At 40.6% G+C, this 17,898-nt stretch overlaps 1 protein-coding gene across 3 annotated transcripts; it reads left to right on the top strand.

Annotated features, from left to right (window-relative positions):
- Positions 1-12,160: 12,160 nt before the first annotated feature.
- Positions 12,161-13,643, top strand: LOC110178498 (uncharacterized). 3 transcript variants are annotated; one of them, XM_086837812.1, is made up of 4 exons: positions 12,161-12,310; positions 12,379-12,715; positions 12,854-13,177; positions 13,250-13,643. In XM_086837812.1, exons 2-4 carry the CDS (start codon positions 12,692-12,694, stop codon positions 13,529-13,531), a joined length of 630 nt encoding a protein of 209 aa, XP_086693938.1. In that variant the 5' UTR covers positions 12,161-12,310; positions 12,379-12,691; the 3' UTR covers positions 13,532-13,643. The 3 variants fall into 3 exon arrangements, with proteins under 3 accessions (XP_086693938.1, XP_086693939.1, XP_086693937.1); XM_086837813.1 differs by having other exon boundaries at positions 12,854-13,193; XM_086837811.1 differs by having other exon boundaries at positions 12,854-13,643.
- The last annotated feature ends 4,255 nt before the right edge of the window (positions 13,644-17,898 follow it).

Genomic DNA, 17,898 nt, shown 5'->3' with positions numbered 1-17,898 from the left:
CAAGCCATATAATATTCCCATTCCAAAATGCAGCCTGGCAGATAATGCGTTTGCATAATTTTAATCGTTGGCATCTCTCGCCAGGATTGCTGTTGTGTGAATTTTTTATGGCACCCGCGAGTGTCCTGTGCGGCCAGGATGTGTGCGATCTCCTCCTGATTTTCAAGTCGAATAACTAACGCTATCGAAGCTATTAATATGCTAATCTAATATATTTTATGGCAGACCAAGGAGGAAGCCCAACCCCCGAAGGAAGAGCTTGCTCTTTCGGCGTTCCATCAGAATTAAAACCGAATCATTCATCTCATTCGCCCCCAAATTGAAATTGACATTTTGTTTGAGAATCTTGGAATTATTTGACATTTTTTCATTCCAAACATATTTAGGTAATGCCAATCAGTTGGAGGATTGAAGGATTTTGCGCCTTTTGAATGTACCAAAAGTGGTTTTTAATGTCTCTGCGACTGATGATGAGGCTGACATTTAAGGTCCTTTGGCAGCAGCTGGTCCTTGACAAATGTGAAATAAATGCAAATCTCCTTTGGTCTGAACTTTGATGAATCTAATTTTCTTCAGAGAAATGGAAAGTAAAAGGGAAATGACCGCATCGTCCCCTCACAATAGTTGGCAAAAATCGCCTTCAAGTTGCCAAATAAATTCGATGTAATTTATTTAAGGACAGTGGGGGACTTTTCATATTTTCATATATTTCCCGGAAAATGAAATTTACATCATTTGTTTATTTGTATCGCTCATGTCCTGGCCTGTCCTGCGGTCACCCCCGCTGCAAATCCTGTGGGAATACCCAAAAGCCAAGCAATTCAGTAAAAGAAAAAGAAACAACATTGCAAATTTGATTACCGCCCGCAAAATAAAAAAAAGGAAATATATTTTTTGGTTTGTTTGCATATATATAAATTTATCATTCTTTTTTTGTATGCCTCTGCTCCTTGCGAAGTTCCTTTGAAATTAACGCATTATGTTTATGTATTAGATGCAAATAGGAATGGCCAAAGGACCTTCACACTCGGCTGGCCAAAGGGTCAGAAATCCAATTTTGCATTTGCCATTTGCCTGAGGGCAGTCTCCTTTTGGCAAACATTTTTATTGCACATCAAATTGCTTCAGTCCAGGAAGGACTTTCGACTTCTGTGTTGTCTGCTTTTCCTCCTCCTTTTCGAGTAAGGATTTTAATTGCCAGCATTGATTCCCTGCCATGTGCAGTCCTCTGTATGTATGTAGATGTTTTTCCCTGGCAGCTCGTAAGCGGTTTCGCAATCACCATTACCATGGCGCTTCCCCATAAAGCTTTCCAATTTTCCTCGCATTTTCCCAAACCAAAGAGACCCTGTCACCTCAAGCCTAATCAGCTGAATGCGATTTCGGTGTTTTCCCTGGTCGGGAAAATGTGTGAAAAGCGACAACAACGTGACAGGCTTCAAAAGGGTTGAACTTTGATGGAATTGTTGGCACTTTTCAACCCAAAAAAATGTACAAAATAAATGTATAGAATATTTGCAAAATACAATATCTTTTCGGCGGGGTTAAGTCACAGGAGACCGAACTTGACACTATCTAAACATCAAGTGATTTTCCTGCCTGTCAATTTGTTGCTTTGCATGAGGAAAATATTAAAGGAGGAAAATCAAAGGCAGGCGAGAAAAGCTAGGCAGTTTGATTGATAGATTCACTATCCACGGGGTTAGGATAGGATATTTAAAATTATATCTAGAGCCTTCTCTAAAAAATAATTCAATTTCGTCTGCTAAAAAATCCTCCTTTCATAGGAGACCCCAGCAGAATTTTGTGCTCGAATCATTGAACTCCAATTATGACTCTCTCAGTGAACTGTAATTAAGGATTATTGTCATGTCCTGACGATGGCCAGAGATGTCCTCCTTTGAGCTGGATTGCAAAGCCGCCCGAGCCGGCGATGTGGCAGAAATATAAAAATTATTGATTATCAGCATTGGCATCTCAGCGATTTGTGCCGCGGTTTCAGTGTCTCAACTCTGGGTTGTTTTTTGCTCTCCTCGGTTAGGTTCTGTTCTGTTCGATCCCATCATTAAAATCATTGTGCGATATCGACACCTCGACCAGCACTTTTTTCCGCGTTTTTTTATGTGCCAGCAAAACCCAATAAATACTCCGGTTGCGGAGACAAAAAGCGAGATCGTTTCGCTTGTCGCACAAGTGTTGTCAACAGGTTCTGCGGAATTCGCCACAAACTGGACTCTCTTCAGGAGTTCTTTTTTGGGGACGGGGAATGGGAAACTGAGGAGAGAACTGGCCACTGGTTCTGCGATCTTCCGAGATCGTTCATCATGCAGCGATGACAAGTGATCAAAAATGCAGCAATATTTTACAGCCAGCAGTTTGTTCGTCGTGTTTACAAGTTGATCGCTGATGGACCATGGTCCTGCGATGGGTATGACAACGTGACACGGTCATTTCAAATAGTTTCTTTGTCAAATTTCCATTTAAAATAATTTATTTATTTACTATAAAATTTTTTAAATTAACTACAATTTATCCCTTCCACTCACGATCCCTTCAGTCTCTCATCCCGAACCGACGACTCACTCTGGTGACACATTTCATTCGCTTGAGCGACGAGGAGACGAAGGAGACACTGGACAGCTGCTTTCTCCTTAATTGTCCTTATCACTTTGCCATTAGCTTTGGCTGGACCCCGATGGCTGGCTGCTGGGCTGACTCATAAATATTTATAACCAAGAGGCCGCCGACACTGGCTGGGCTGGCCAAGTGCAGATTTGAGAGATACTCGAACATTGATTAAATGTTTAACCAGCGAGTGGCCCAATATGGCAGGCAGTTCATAAATTAAATCAAAAGGGTAGAAAATCAATTAAAAGTGTCGCTGCAAAGTCTTTAACTGTTAATGCCTTCTGGCCAATCCATATGGCTATAAAAGCCAACAATTAAAGTTCATAAATTACCAACCAGGAGGAATCACCTGAGCTGTCTCCAGTTCCAGCTCTCAACTCTTGGCTCGATCTCTTTTGCTGTGCACGTGCCGCGAATTTCCGAATCGATTTTGGCATTCCATCAAATCCAAAATCAGATCCCGTCTTTTGTCAGGGATCAGGCTTAAACATCAACTTACTAAATCCAACAGAAGTGATATATATATATACCTGAGGCTGGGCACAAAAACTGAGGCGCAACTATTGACCGTATAAGGCATGGGCTTCCTATTAAAAATTATTACTTAGTCGCCTTACGGATTAGTGGACACCGTCGATCTTAGCCCCCTGAAAACCTCTTTATCCTCTGGATATCTGTTCGTGATCTGCCTTTAAATTGAATGTGTGGAAACGAGTTTGGTTGCACTTTCGATTTAGATTATCGATTTAAGGGGATACTTAGCTGAATAAGGAACTTCTTTAGTGGGGGGGGGCTTTAGTTACTTCAACATTTATTTAAATCTGCTTAAAGCTGAGAGTTACTCATAGATTTGATTAGAATATTCTCAGGAAAAAAGCAAATCCCTTCCTGCCTTTCCAAACTTCTAATTACTTTCACAGCATCCAATTACCTTCGCCTTCGGTCTCTGGGCGCCCTTTGAATTGACTTTCCAAAAATAACACCTGCCCAAATTATTAAGTAATTAACCGAATACTCAGCCTATCATAATCCTTTCGGGCCAACCTTCACTGGCAACTGTTGTTGGCTCATTAAAATTAATGATTTCAGACGAGCTGCCGCCTGGTCCTCGGCTTGTTCCTGTTCCTGCTCCTGGACCTCTTTCTGTGCATATTAATGGGCCGAATGTCCGCGGGGATAATAAACCGCTAATAAGAAATTAAAAGACACTTGTACTCGGGTTTGCTTTTGGAATTTTTGGAAAGATTTCGCAGCATGAGCGCCGTCATAAAAATTAACTAATTGGTAAATGATGGAACAAGCAACTGTCGCTAGGTGCGAAGGGGTTGAGCCAAAGGCAGGAGCAGGAGCAGGAGCATCCTTGGACATGAATTTTTAAGTAGCCACCGCCTTGGTCTAAGGAGTACGCCTTGGGACTTGGCCCTGGACTTGGTCCTTGAAAGAAGTGCCCGCCTGGGAATGTGGATTGCCATTTCCAGAGGGTTGATTCCCTTTAAAACGATTGTTCAATCAACTGGCACTGTCGCCGAATGCAAATTAAATGGCCAACCCAAATGTCCTTCTGCTCCTCCTCCTCTGGCCAGGATTCATATAAGCCGGCCAGGAATGCAACAGAATCGAAGCGCAGCCGGCGGCGTTAATTAAATACAATTTTTAATACCCTGAAAAAGCAGGTGAACAAGCGGGTATAACTGGGATGTGTCCGAATTTGCAAAAGTCCTTTAAACACAATATATATATATATATATATATAGTAATTCAAATTAAACATTGAAACTATAAGAACATTAATCATATAGGTGCTAAAGAAATCTTTAAATGTTATAAGGCCCTTGAAATGTGTCTAAAAGTATGCAATATATAGTTTTGTTCAATGTTTATAAAGCTTTTAATTTATGTTTTATTCCCTTATTAGTTATTTACATAATATTAATTTTCATAATAGATATATAGAAAAAGCAAATGGTTTTATAGGGTATTTAACCTATTATAAGACCCTTACAACAGACATATTTTTTCTGCTTTAATGCTGGAGTGGAAAATTGTATTCCCCGAGTGCAACTATGGATGCACTCCTCGGTATGCCACATTTGTTTATTGTTTTCGCAATTACAATTACAATTTTTATTTTTTTCAACTGTGCTGCCGTTGTTGCCACTGGTCAGCCCTGGGTCTTTGGTGCAAAAATTATCGCCAAGCCCATTTGCGGTAATTATTTAATGTGCACTCCCAGGTGGGACCCAACTCGGGGACGCAGGAGGATCGGGGAGGAAGGATCAGGACCAGGACCAGGTACAAGCCGTCATGGAATGGCAGTGGAATTATCGTTATGCCATATGCATTTGCCACCCAATTCACCCGTTCACTGTGTCAGTTGTGGCAAGTCCTTTGGAGGTCCTCGTGCTCTGCGAGGGCAGAGGTGTCTGGTCAATTAAATTTTGCCAGGTTGACAGTGCTAGTACACACACATATGGGTCCTGCAGGAGGCCTTTTTCATGGCACATTTCCCCCCATTCACTGCCTCATAATTAATGCCGCTTAAGTCCCCGTGTTCCATTGCCCCGGGTGGCGAGGAAAACATTTTGAACTCCGCCAGGATTGCATTGGCCACCGGAACCCATCCCCTGATCCTGCTCCTGCTCCTGCTCCTGCTGTTTCCCCTTCTCCTGTTTCCCAGTTTTTAATTCAATTTCATGGAGTGTAGAGTGGAGTGGCCCTGAGTACTCATAAAGTGTCATCCGCTGCCGGGCCGTTTACAATTAGGCGCAACTTTTTCCTAAAACCCCATGCCACTTTTAAATATTTTGCGTGTTGAAAAGTTCTTTTTTTTGTATATATTCGTGGCTTATATACATATATATTTGTATAATTTCCCGAGAGGGCCATTTCTAAACAAACATCGCTGCTCCGGACCGGTCCTTGTCCCCAAAGTTGCTATTTCTCACCCAATTTGTTGGGTTTTTATGCGTATTTATTTCGAGCACTTCAACTAATAAGAAAAGCTGTTTAAGGCGCTATTTATTTATCTTGACCCACATGCATGGCATAAGTTTGTCGATAAGAATATGGTAATCAGTTTAAAAATATTTAACAACAATCGGGAAGACGAAAAAAATATGGAAATAATGCTCCCCGATGAATAATTATAGAGAACAAAGAACTAAAGAAATCGTAGCTTGAAAGCTTCGAAGAAAGCAGCAGATGCTCAGAAATGTTTAAAAATAATATTAATTGAGCCCCTTGATAACTGGATTCTTACTTAGTAATATTATATTACTGTTTTTTTAGGGAGAATAGTATGTAAATAATAAATATCTTTGTGCATAGATATTTGTCTCTTAATTAAAATTGCATAATTTAAATACTAGTTTCTTTGTTTCGAGGAAAGTTAAGTGCTGTCTAAGATGACGCCTTTCTTATTTATAGTAAATAAATACAAGTTTCTTTGCCACGTTAATAGTTGGAGAATTAATTTGAAATAATATTATCTTCACTTATAGACTCAATAATTAATTTCCTTATACTTTCAGCAAATATTTCCTACATTTATTCAACACACTTTAGTTTTATAACTTTAACTTATAAGTACTTTAAAGAATGTTACTCCAACTTTAATATCCAGCAAAGTTCAGTTCGCTGTCCGAACTTAGACCCACCAAATGCAAAAGTTCATTAACTCCAAAAGCAACAAGATTTCAGCATTAAGCCCAAGTTTATATGAATTTTTATACGATCCCGCGTAATACTCCCCAACAGAGTAGTTTTGAGGCTCTTTTCATATAGTATATTCCCGAAACGAGGACAATAGTTTTGCATAAACATGTTGGCCCCAGCATTGCGTGAAGGGAATGTGAGAAAAGGTTAATTAATTTATGTCGCACATGCTTAATGCCCATTCGGGGACCTCCTCCGTCGCACTATATCCTCCACATCCCCCTGTGTCCTTAATGGACACATCCCACCTATGATTAAAACTAGGCATGTTTGTCCATTTAAGCCCGTAATTTGTGTCGTAAATCACTCCAAAGTCAGCGCCCACGTTTCGCACCTCGTCGTCAGCGGGAGGCTTTTCCGGGGGCTTTTCCGTACGTTTTTCCAAAAGGTTTTCCCGGGTAGTGTGAGGCATCCATTGTAGTTCCCGTTTTGCCTAATGAGTCTAATTGGGGTTGAAACTGCCCCGAAAATGCGGCTCACGCACTTAAGGAACCCTTTCCGGGGTCGAGTCTTTAGCCGGCCATTCCATCCGAGTGGTGATACATCCATGATATGGTGATATACTCCTCCACAAGGTGTCATCTTGGCCCATCATTAGCGCCATTTGTGCTCGCCCAGCGGAGTGCTAAGCAGCAGCAGCAGCAGGTCGTCGGCCACGAATTATGGGGGAATCCCAGAAAAGGGGGCGGAGCGGCGGCGACTGTAAAACCAGTTCATTTGCATATCAAAGGCCATAATCAACACCTTGCAAAACAGTTCGGAGCAAGGTCCAAGCATACACCTTCATATACATGTGTATGGACGGACACACAGCTTTTTATGGTGTTCTCCCTTGCAGCGAGGGAAGAGGAGGTCATATGGGTACACTGTTCAAAATTACAACAAAATTATCCTACAGACCCTTTCAGGGTATTATAGTTTCAGTCAGAAGCATAAAACTCAGTGAGGAAACCATTTCCGACCCTATAAACCATATATATTCTTGATCAGCATCAACTGGCGATTCAATCTAGCTACATATGTCTGACAAAAATTTAATTTTTTCAAAATTTTGAAGGGGTTATAAGGGGTTACATCATTACATTACATTACATTTTAAACTGAGTATGCAGATTTATTAATCTAATAAAAACTAACATAGAAAAGTTGTCCGAATTGAAATTGTTGCTTTATTGACTTAGTTGTGACATTTTTAAATTTTAAAAACAATGATTTTTGACATAATTTTTGTATTTTTAAATATTGATTTCCACACAAAAATGATATCAATAAAATGTCACTTTTCATTTAAGCCCTTTTTTGCAGAACACTGCACAATTCTCATTATTTGCTGCCTTAGAAGAGAATTTGAAACTTGAAAAGACCTTTCCCATTTAAAGGAGTTACCATTTATTTGAAAATTATCTATATTATGGAAGTTGAAGGAATAAGATAACTTTTTTTCCATTTAACATTCCCTGCATACCAAGATTGTAGTTTTGATAAATTCCTTTAATTTTCTTTATGTGTAAAAGTAGGTGGACATTTGCATTTGCATCTGCCATTTTGACAAGCTCCATTTGCCAGTTCATTTGCATGGCAAACTCACCTCTCCACACACACTCGCACACTCGCACACACACCTGAGTTCCATGGGGTTTGGGTTAATGTGGCACCGTAAGGCGTTAAATTATGAGTCCTGCATTAGCGTTAATTGGCGCTGCGTGAGGGAGGCACTCAGGACGTGATGCCTGGCCAGGATTACCTACGTATCTGCTGGTGAAAGGCGGCATAAAACGAAGGATTTTAAATCTGTCATGGAATCCACGGAAATTGTAGTATTTTCTTCATTTTGCTATAAAATCACAGGAGAGTGTCCTGCTTCCACTTTGCCTTCTCCAGCTTCAGCTCCCCCTTCGGGCTAGCTGCTATTCTCGGGACTTGAACTCGGGATTCAGAAACATTTTGGAATCGGAACAGTCTTGAATGCGGCTCCAAGGACCTCCCATTCCCACTCCCAGTGCCACCCCCGAAGGCCGACTGCCTCCTCCCAAACGATTTGCACCAACTGGACGAGGCGAAAGTCCTGCAGCTGCGCAGTGAAGGACTGCGTCTAACTTCCAAGTTGGAACCCCAAACGTTTCAGGGCGGAGTCATCGCGGCATTGGCGGGCACCTTGTCGGGATTTAGGTGCACGTAGAGATTATGTACATGCTGCTGGTGTCCTTCCCTCGATCCTTTGGCTTCCACCCATCATTTGCCGCTGCCTGGCCATGTCCTGGGAAAGTTGGGCCGCCCAGTCCATCAGCGGCAATCCGTTAAATATTTTAATGGCTAACAAAAGCGTTTTTCGCAACGAATTTATGATGATACCAAGGCAAATATTTACTCGAGTTCCAAGACCTTAAATTTATATTCTCCCTAAAAGAATTGCACAAATTAATGAAGACCGAGGTAGGGGAAGGACAATGCAATATATTACTTACTTCTTAAGAAATGTGTATTATACTGCTCAAGAAATTAATTCAATAAATAAATTGATATTTAAACATTGCATTGTACAAAAATCCCATAAATAATAATAAATCCAATCAATATAATCAAAAAACAGACAAATTAATTATATAGAATATATCTATTTGTGTAAATAATGGTCTCTAGACATATCGTATTTGTATTTTCCTATTAAATTCCAGCTTAAAGTTGTTCGAAAGCCTAACATTAAACATACATTAAACATATTAAAAGAAACTATCTTTTTCACATACTCCTATGGCAATATTTTTTAACTTCCTTAACAAAAATTATATCAAGTTTAATCAGCCTGGTTCTCATTGTTCTTGAACATCGAAAACGCTAAGAAAATGACCTCCATCTCTACAAAAATCTTTCCTTAACTGTTATGTCTGCCTTTGACATTTGTTTGGCCTGGGAAGTGGCATTTCTAGTTGCTATTTGCAAGCTGATAACTCGACGGAGACATAACCATTTTGGGTTTGTAATGTCTGCCAAGGAGACCCCAACTCCAACTCCAATTCCAACTCTTGCTTCCATTGCAACTTTCGACAGAACGATTATTGGCCCGGCCAAGTGCCGCTTTCGGCCATTCTTTTTTACGACAGCTCATGTTGCGGTGTGAATGTGGCTCCCATATGCTCCCCTGATTGTGGTAATTGTCATGTAATAAAAACCGGAATCATCTCCCAAGAAGAGTGTGATAATTTCCACCCCCGAAGACAACTATTTGAGTCAGCACAAAATTTTTCAAAAAGGTCAGAGGCCAGGGGGAGTGGCTGGGCTTATCTACCCCGCTCTTTTTCATAGCTCCTCATATCACCTGTGTAACATAATTAAGGCGGTCCTTGGGCCACTCGTAAATTATATGTGATCCCTATAGCTAATAGGTAATTTATGTGCTGACCGCAAAAACACAAAACCCACATAAAAAAAGGACAAACTTTGCTAACAAATGTCCACGGATTTGCTGTCCATTAGCCGCTGGGTGTGGCAAAGGGTTACTGGTCACCTCTGGTGGAAGCAGGTCCTTTTTGCAATCTAATTACAAAGGACAGCCTTTGGGCACTCGCCCAACATAACATAACATATGATACCCGGTTTCAGATATTTTTCCTACAACTTTAAGGACACTTTAAATAATCCATTAGCCATGGCCAAGGAGTGAGAGACTTAAAAGCTAAAACCTGTTGAGTTACAACTCAATTCCCCAAACACTTGGCTAACTAAAAAGCCAAAGAGCCCCTCATACCCGAAACCCTTTCTTCTTGGCTTTCTCCCTGCTGCCAATTCACTTTGTCTCGTTGCGAAGACGACGTCTTGGCACAGATTATGGCTGCTTTGAATAACAATCGATGGCGCGAGACATTGATGGAGGATGGGAGAAAGGAAAGGAATCTGTTCAAGTCTATATACGAATCTATACATCCATTGTCTTGGTATCCTGGCCTGCTGGCATCCTCGCATTTTATTACCGTCTGGCAGAGTGGCTTTCCGATTTTTCTCTGATGTTCCAAAGGGCTATAAATGGTTTTTGTCATCTCTACTACTGCGCTAGCAAAGTGAATTTTTACGATGGCAATATATATACATATATACGAAGATCTCACATTTTTTGGCCATAAAAATCGCTGACCCCTTTCAGCCGCAAAACATCATTAGCATAATCATCATCAGCGTCATCGATGATTTGTTCTTGGCTTGATCGATGGAGAGTTATTCAATCGCATCGAATCGCTGCTGACTGGGTCAATGAATTCTCATTAAACCCATTTCGTTGGGCATAACTAATGAGCTGCTGCCAAAATCAGGTGACATAATCAAGCGAGTTAATAACTTGCCTTAGTTTTGAAGCAGAGTCTTCTGGTACTTTAGTCTTTTATATGTGTAGTAAGCTCGTGCGCACAACTTCAATTAACAGATTATAATCCGCAACAAATGTTAACCTTGTTCGGGGCCTTAATTTCAAGATCTCTAATTCCATTGAGCGCTATTTCCCCTACCCGCGAATCGAATCTCCAATCTCGTGTTAAGTTGCTTGTTCAGACCAAAAACCAGAAACCCCAACTAGGAACAGAACCACATTGAGTCATCGTCATCGGCGGCTTCATGACTTCTATATCTTCCATCTGAATACAATTGAATTATAATTGTCTAAGCTTTGTTGGACTATGGGAAATGGTCGGGGTTACTTACTAAAGAAATCTTTAAATTTAATAATATTGCATTGGAAAAACAAGTAAATAACAAAAAGGGAAGCTAGTTCTGGGAACCCGAAATTTCGATATACGTGCAATGAAAATCGATCATAACTAAGCTAAAAATGAATCAATTTCCAATCGGGAAACATTTCTATGCTAGTTTTTATAATGTTAACAAATCTGCTTACTTAGTTTAAAGAGTACAAATTTTAAACATTTTTCAATTTTTTGGCAATTTTAATGATGATTTATATAATCCCTTATACAAATTTAAAAAAATTGAAAAGTTTTCTTTTCTCCCGAACATGTCTAGATCAACTCGGCTTAAAATGCTGATCAAGAATATATATGATTTATAGGCTTTACTGCGTTTCAAGCTTCTGACTAAAGTTATAATACTCTCGAAGGGCATCAAAAATATGGTTGTTATTTACTAATATTTACTAATTTCATGTTATTTCCAATGAAATGGAAATTAAGGTTGTTATTTAACTAAAATTATGGCTTCGAGACTATTAAAGTGTTCCTACATAAATGTATAATTACCTCGGGTACACTTTTTATAGGTACTCAAACTACATAAGAAAACACTTGTTCATTAGTTTATTCAAGAATACAAATTGTACTCTATTTCTCAATATTACCGAATCGTTTAAATTATTTAGATTTTATCCCATTGTGCTTTATTATTATTTTTGTTATTTGTAAATTGTTTGTGCACACGCCGAATGGCCAACAATGTGCAGTGTCTGAGACTTTGACAATTATCATAAATAAATTCATTACAATAATTAGTGATGCACGCTTAATGATCGGTTGATAAAAAATTACTTGGCGGATTTCTATTTACCAAATACTCTTTTCTAAACCATGGTACAAATAAATTTATGTTTATGTTAAGTAAGACGTTTGTTTGCTTTTTATAATTAACATTGACTTATGCTAAGATAAAGTTAGATTAGAGGTTTAATAAGCTTGAGAAATAGCTCAAAATAGATATTGTCTTTCTGTTATAACTTTTTGAAATAGAATTTATTCATTTATTATTGTCATAAACATTCAGAGATGAAAGAAAAATAAAGCCATTAGCAGTAGTTAAAAAACTATTTGTCTTTCAACATCAGCCAACTTTTCTAACTCCTATTACTTGGTAGATTTCTGAATAAATATCGAAAACAATGAACAAAACAGTCACAATCAGACAACGTCAATCGATAAGGAGGATCCCAGTCGTAAACAAATTAATCAATGAGGTAATCAACCATAGCTTATCGGTAAGTAAACACTAAATTGATTTATTTTCATCTATATCTGTGGAGTTTTTTGCAATACCCGAACCCAGTGTGCCGTTCCAGATCCGGGGAAAGGGGTACCCACAGACAGATGACAAAAGACGCAACAAAACTAACCAATTTTTGGCTCATTATTTGTTCTGGCGTCTCTCTGCCAAACACTTCATTATGAACGGAGGCGGAGGGGCTCAGGTGGGATCTCAGACTCCAAAAGCTTACAGCGATCGCTGGGTTCCAGCTGGGTTTTCAGTCGTCAGACGACAGCATCCAACACAAGTCGCACAGTTGCGGAATCCACAGAAGCTTCATAGAAAAAACTATCTTAGCATCACTTCACTGAGCAATCTTAGCTGATCTTACACGATGTTTGGCCATCAACGGATTATGGTAATTGTGATTGATCGCCCACAGTGAATGGGAATGATAGATCAGCTCGGAAACTTGTACAAATATAATATAAAAATATTTGTTTAAACTTAAAAATGAGTGTAAATCCTTAAATAATAATATACCCATCTGTTGCAGCTCTTCTGCTTCTGCTTGGTATCCCTGCTAGTCGCTTCCCTGGCCCTGGAGGAGTCCACAGACATAGAGGAGGATGTGATCAGCATTGCTAACCAAACCCAGAAGGTGATCCGTGTCCATCCGCATGACTTGCCACCCAAAAAGGACAGCACCGGCAGCCAAATGAACTCGGCCTTCTTCCAGATCCAGACCCTGAGACCAGGCAGTAGTTATGGAGCAGGATCCCCTCCAGCATCCGCAACCGACAACGGTAAACGCCAGTATTTGGACTCAAAACAGATGCGAAAGCGTCGACCCCGGCCCCCAGTGAAGGCAGTGGACCAGGTGATGGCCACCAGTGGTGAAGATGCGACGCTCCGAGCCTTGAAATACGAACTAAAAGCCTTTCCCAAGCAGAAACTCAAGCAGCAGAAGCAGCTCAACTTGGACGCTAAGGGTGACGGTGTCCAGGTCCGTCTGTCCCTGGATGGGAATCAGGCGGAGTCCCGGTCTGTGCCCGTCCAGATGACGCCGGGCCCCTATCCCATATACTATGTGCTGTCGAGGAGCAACGGTCGCTTTGGCAAGTTCCCCGTCAAGGCCTTCCGCTCGCCGGCCGAGTTCTCCAAGTATCTGGTGAAGAGCAAGGCGGAGCCCATTGGCAGGGATCAGCGTTTTGAGTTAATCGGTGCCCGGTGATCCTCCTTTAATCTCCTTAAACTATAGTCAAAGCTTAACTCTAATCGTAGAAATAATTATAAATTATGAATTATAAACGCTAATGGCCGCAATAAACCCATGTCTAAATTTAGCCCCGGACTCTGAGTCCGCCTTTGAGTCATCGCTTGAAGAATTTACGCCCATAATTGGTGGGTTTTTCCAACGCCGACTCCACTCCGACACCTGGTAATTACATCGCAGCTATCTTCATCTCTGACTCCATCTCCAAAGTTGGGTTAACTGTTTTGTGGCTGTTAACCGGGCTTGTCATATGCTAATCCCCCCGTCGACTGGGGTGTTGCTTATAATTAGCCACATCTATGATCATCTATATATATAAGTTATAACTATTGTCTGGCATTTACATACGGCGCATTCGACAAAAGATACTTGGATACATGGCTCTGAGATACGCAGATACATTTGATTTATGGCGTTCCCCTTTCGACGGCTTTCTTGCCAATATTGTCAAGTCTTTCCAAGTGTCGTTTGCCTTTGTGTCTTCTCAGAGTCTGGCCTCCCTTTGTGTTGTAGATTCTTCAATTCTATTCTTCAGCTGGCAGACAGCTTTCTTTGCCAATTCAGCAGAGCTTTCTCCAGAAAACGTTCTTTACTTTTTCTACTATCCAAAACCCGATTAATGATAGCCTTTGAATGATAAATAATTGATCACTCATAATAATTAGTAGATGGAAATTGGAATCATGGCAAACTGTCAGATACTTTCCACTCGACTCCACAAATCAGAGGCGAAGTAATGGCGAAGATAATAATTGAGATTTTTATGCCACACACAATCAGCATATATGTATGTCTTGTGCTGGGGGTTGTGTCTCTAAGTCTGGTTAATCAACCTGCTGCTGCTGCTGGTGATGCTGGTGGCATCCCAACCCCCAATCCTGCCCAGAACCAGCATCTCCCAACCCCAACCCCCATGGCAGTGCATTTCCCATTACTTTTGCTCATTTCGACTCTGGCGAATGTGTAATGAACTTGCGGGCATGACGAGAACGCTGAACAAAGTGTGATATCGAAATTTCCCAAAGGATTCAACGCCATATTTTTGCCACAGCCACGGAAAAAGATTCCTTTCTTCGTTCGCCGCTCCTATGTGTGTGTGCAAGGCGAAAAAAGGAGGAAAACTCCCAAGAAAAGTCCTGCGGTAGCACGCACAAGGATAGTAATGCAAGAGAACTTCTTTGGCTCTCGTATAATCAAGCGTAAAAATGCGAAATTAATCAACTTCAGCAGGACGACGACGACGTCTCGAGTTAACAACGCACAAGGAATTGAATTAAAACTTTTCTGGCCCGCGATTCACCCTTTCCCCTACGTTTCTCCTTTCCCTGCGCTTCCTTGGGTTATTCAATTATGTATTTGCGCTTGTCCTGCAGTAAAAATTACTCCACAGGACACGGGACAAGTCAGCGGAATTATGAACACGCCCGGCCAGTAAAAAGTAAATAAAATAAAAATCCGACAAGAAGAAAAAAATTTATATACATTTATTTTTCAAACTTTTCTCGGCGACAGAAGCCGCCCTTTTTTTGTGAGTTTTCTTTCTCTTTTCTGCGGTAATTGCAACGTCTCGCTGTCCTCGGGGAAATGTGAAACAATAAATGAAAATAAATGAATTTTTGTGTGCTGGCCTGTTGGCCAAAATATAAAAAAATTTCATTAATTTCCAGCTTTTGCTGGCTAACCGCCACGGCAACTTGATAACTTAACTTTATTTGGATGAAACATTTTGCCCGCCGAATGACATTTGACAGGCTCCACCCTTCGCCTTCCGTGAGTCGTTCAAGGATTCAGGCAAAGATCCTGGCCGGGACCAGTCGAAAGCCATTTGATCAAAAATTAATGTGTAGTTTGGAACATTCTGTCACATTATACGCGTGTCAGACGGTTTAAAGGGTTACAAATTGTTCAAAGACAACAACTACGGCCAGGTACTGAGGATACTGAGGATATTGAGGGTTGGCCCCTGCCGGAGGGGTGGATATTATACCAAGAAAATCCAGCACCTTGGGCGGAAAAGCATTAGAAAAGAGTACACAACTTGTAAGAAGAATTATTATATTATTAAAATATAAAAAGGATTTAGAAATATATCTTTTGTTTATAATAATACCATAAGCACTTAGATTCTTAAGGATTTCAAACATAACTTCACTTGATTTTAAATGATTTGAAGGATTCTATAGATCCTTCTAAAAAAGAAATCCAATTACAAAGCCTTTCCGCCCACTGTGTCCTTAGGCATGGCCAACTGTTGGTCCATAAAAAATGCTGCCCTCATGTCCTCGAGACGTTGTTACTGACAGCCGCAGCAACAGCCACGGGAACAGGTACAGGATGAGGGCCAGAAACACAAACTTTGCGACAGAAAAAAAAAACTGGGAACTCGTGACCCCAAGCAGGCCAGGATCTCGGGAAAGTCCAAAGGCACAGGCCGGCCGAGAACGACGCTGCTTAAATATTAATGCCTTGAGAGTCTGTGGGGCAGGCCATGAATAAATTTTTGGCTATGAATTTTCAATAGGCGGCAGTTCTCTTCCCCTGCAACTACATTTCCAATTTGTTCCACGACTTTAAGAGTGTCAAGCTGCTGGCAGGTGAGAGTTTCAAGTTTCGTGGAGCATTAGGTGTCCAGGTGAGTCACCGCAGCAACCGCAGACATTGAGCCGAAAGGGGGTCAGGCGGGTGGCTATCGAATTCATTTCGATTTTCACTTCCGCTTCCGCTGGGGGCAGATTCCAACTCCCAACGCGTGGGAACTTTACGATTCTGTGGCCCCCCCCTTAGGAGCATGGAGTGAGTCCTGGCACCAAGTGGGAGTGGGTGCGTGCGTATGATGCCAATTTCCAAATGACCGCAAAGGATCCGGGGGTCAGGCCATAGAAGGACCCCCAATAAATGCTATTTGATTTTGCACAGAGAAAAAGCTATATGTTCTAACATTAATATACATTTTCAATAGCAAATATAATCTGAAATTAACAAAGATCTAGATATATAATTTTGGAAAGCTTTAGACAACCCGTAGAATATTTCATAAATAAAATGTACAATAATTTCTGTACCACAATAATTGTATTTTATTCTTTGAAGAACATTTTTAAGGGGTTTAAAATATAAGGTGATTTTATTACTATATAAATTACATTTTATACATAAATAGCATTTTGCTTTATTTTACTTAACGAACATTGTAATAACTATTCAAAAATATCTCTCCGTGTAATCCTGAAACTTAATCAAAAACAAAACTCCTGGCGGAAGGACCTCCCAGCTCGCAGCTCCCATAACCAAAAAAAAAGAAAAACACCGAGCCTGACATTGCCCACTGATTTTATTTGCTCATCCGGAGCACTTTATGAAGCTTTTATTTGATTTTTATGCCAGCCGCTATTTCCATTTCTGTAATTGAATTGTCATTGTCCGTTCGGCCACGCAGCTAACCAGTGACTCCCAGGACCAGCCCCTGGTTGGTCCTCCTCCTGGTTGGTTGGCCGTTCGATACTCGTGTGTGTCCGTCCCGGACATGTCAAAAACGGTTTTGCGCTTGATTGGCGCTCCGAAGCACCCGGATAAACACCCAGCGGTATACAAAAGTGACGGACTTGGGACAAAAGGACACGCCGGACACTGGCCAAAGGACATGGCACGTTTGTAGAGAGAAAAAAGGGTTGCGGTCAGAAAGTTTCGCCCCAAGGCCATGGAATTGGGATGAAGTTGCAAAGTGTCCATTCATTGGCAAATTGCGGCAATTGATGCGGGTGGATGTGGTTCCAGGATCCTGACGGCTGATGTGCTAAATGTGTCGCCGTCGCAGCAGGAGCTGGAGAAAGTAAGCAAATAAAAGTGTCAGGGTGGAGAAAAGGACATTTGAAGTTTACGCTGGCCCGGTGGGAAAGTGATTTCCATTTGGAGAAAAATTCAAGACACCTGAGGGCTTGACCATAAAAAGAAGCATAACACGGAGAACTACAAACAAACAGAGATTTTTACTATCCAAGAAGTTAGATAAAAGAAAGGATTTAATGGTTTTACAAGCAATATTATAGAAGCGAAAATAAGATATATAATTTGGGCACAAGTAAAGATATTCAACCTATTCAACCTAAAAGTCTCATAACTACGCCAGTGCTAGTTTTGAATAGGTTAATATATCTGGATACTTAATTTAAAATGTAAAAATTAGGAATTTTTATCAATTTTTGTAAATTTTAACAATGTAACCACTTAGCCTCCTTTCATATATAATTTCAAACCCATAGCATTCATCTTGTCCCCCTTTAGGTCTTTTTCTTTCTTTTCACCTGTTTAAAATTGCCAACCCACTT

Source organism: Drosophila serrata, unplaced genomic scaffold, assembly GCF_035046125.1.
Source record: "Drosophila serrata isolate PLE 108 unplaced genomic scaffold, ASM3504612v1 contig_334, whole genome shotgun sequence".
Taxonomy (NCBI): Eukaryota; Metazoa; Arthropoda; class Insecta; order Diptera; family Drosophilidae; genus Drosophila; species Drosophila serrata.
Note: the sequence above shows the minus strand (reverse complement) of the source record. Positions and strands in the feature narration are given on the sequence as shown.

What these genes read in the sequence shown, in the direction of transcription:
- LOC110178498 (XM_086837811.1), top strand. Translation starts at nt 12,692, where the DNA reads ATGTTTGGCCATCAACGGATTATG. An exon ending in TTGGCCATCAACGGATTATG is followed by an intron (nt 12,716 to 12,853) that starts GTAATTGTGATT and finishes CATCTGTTGCAG; the next exon opens with CTCTTCTGCTTCTGCTTGGT.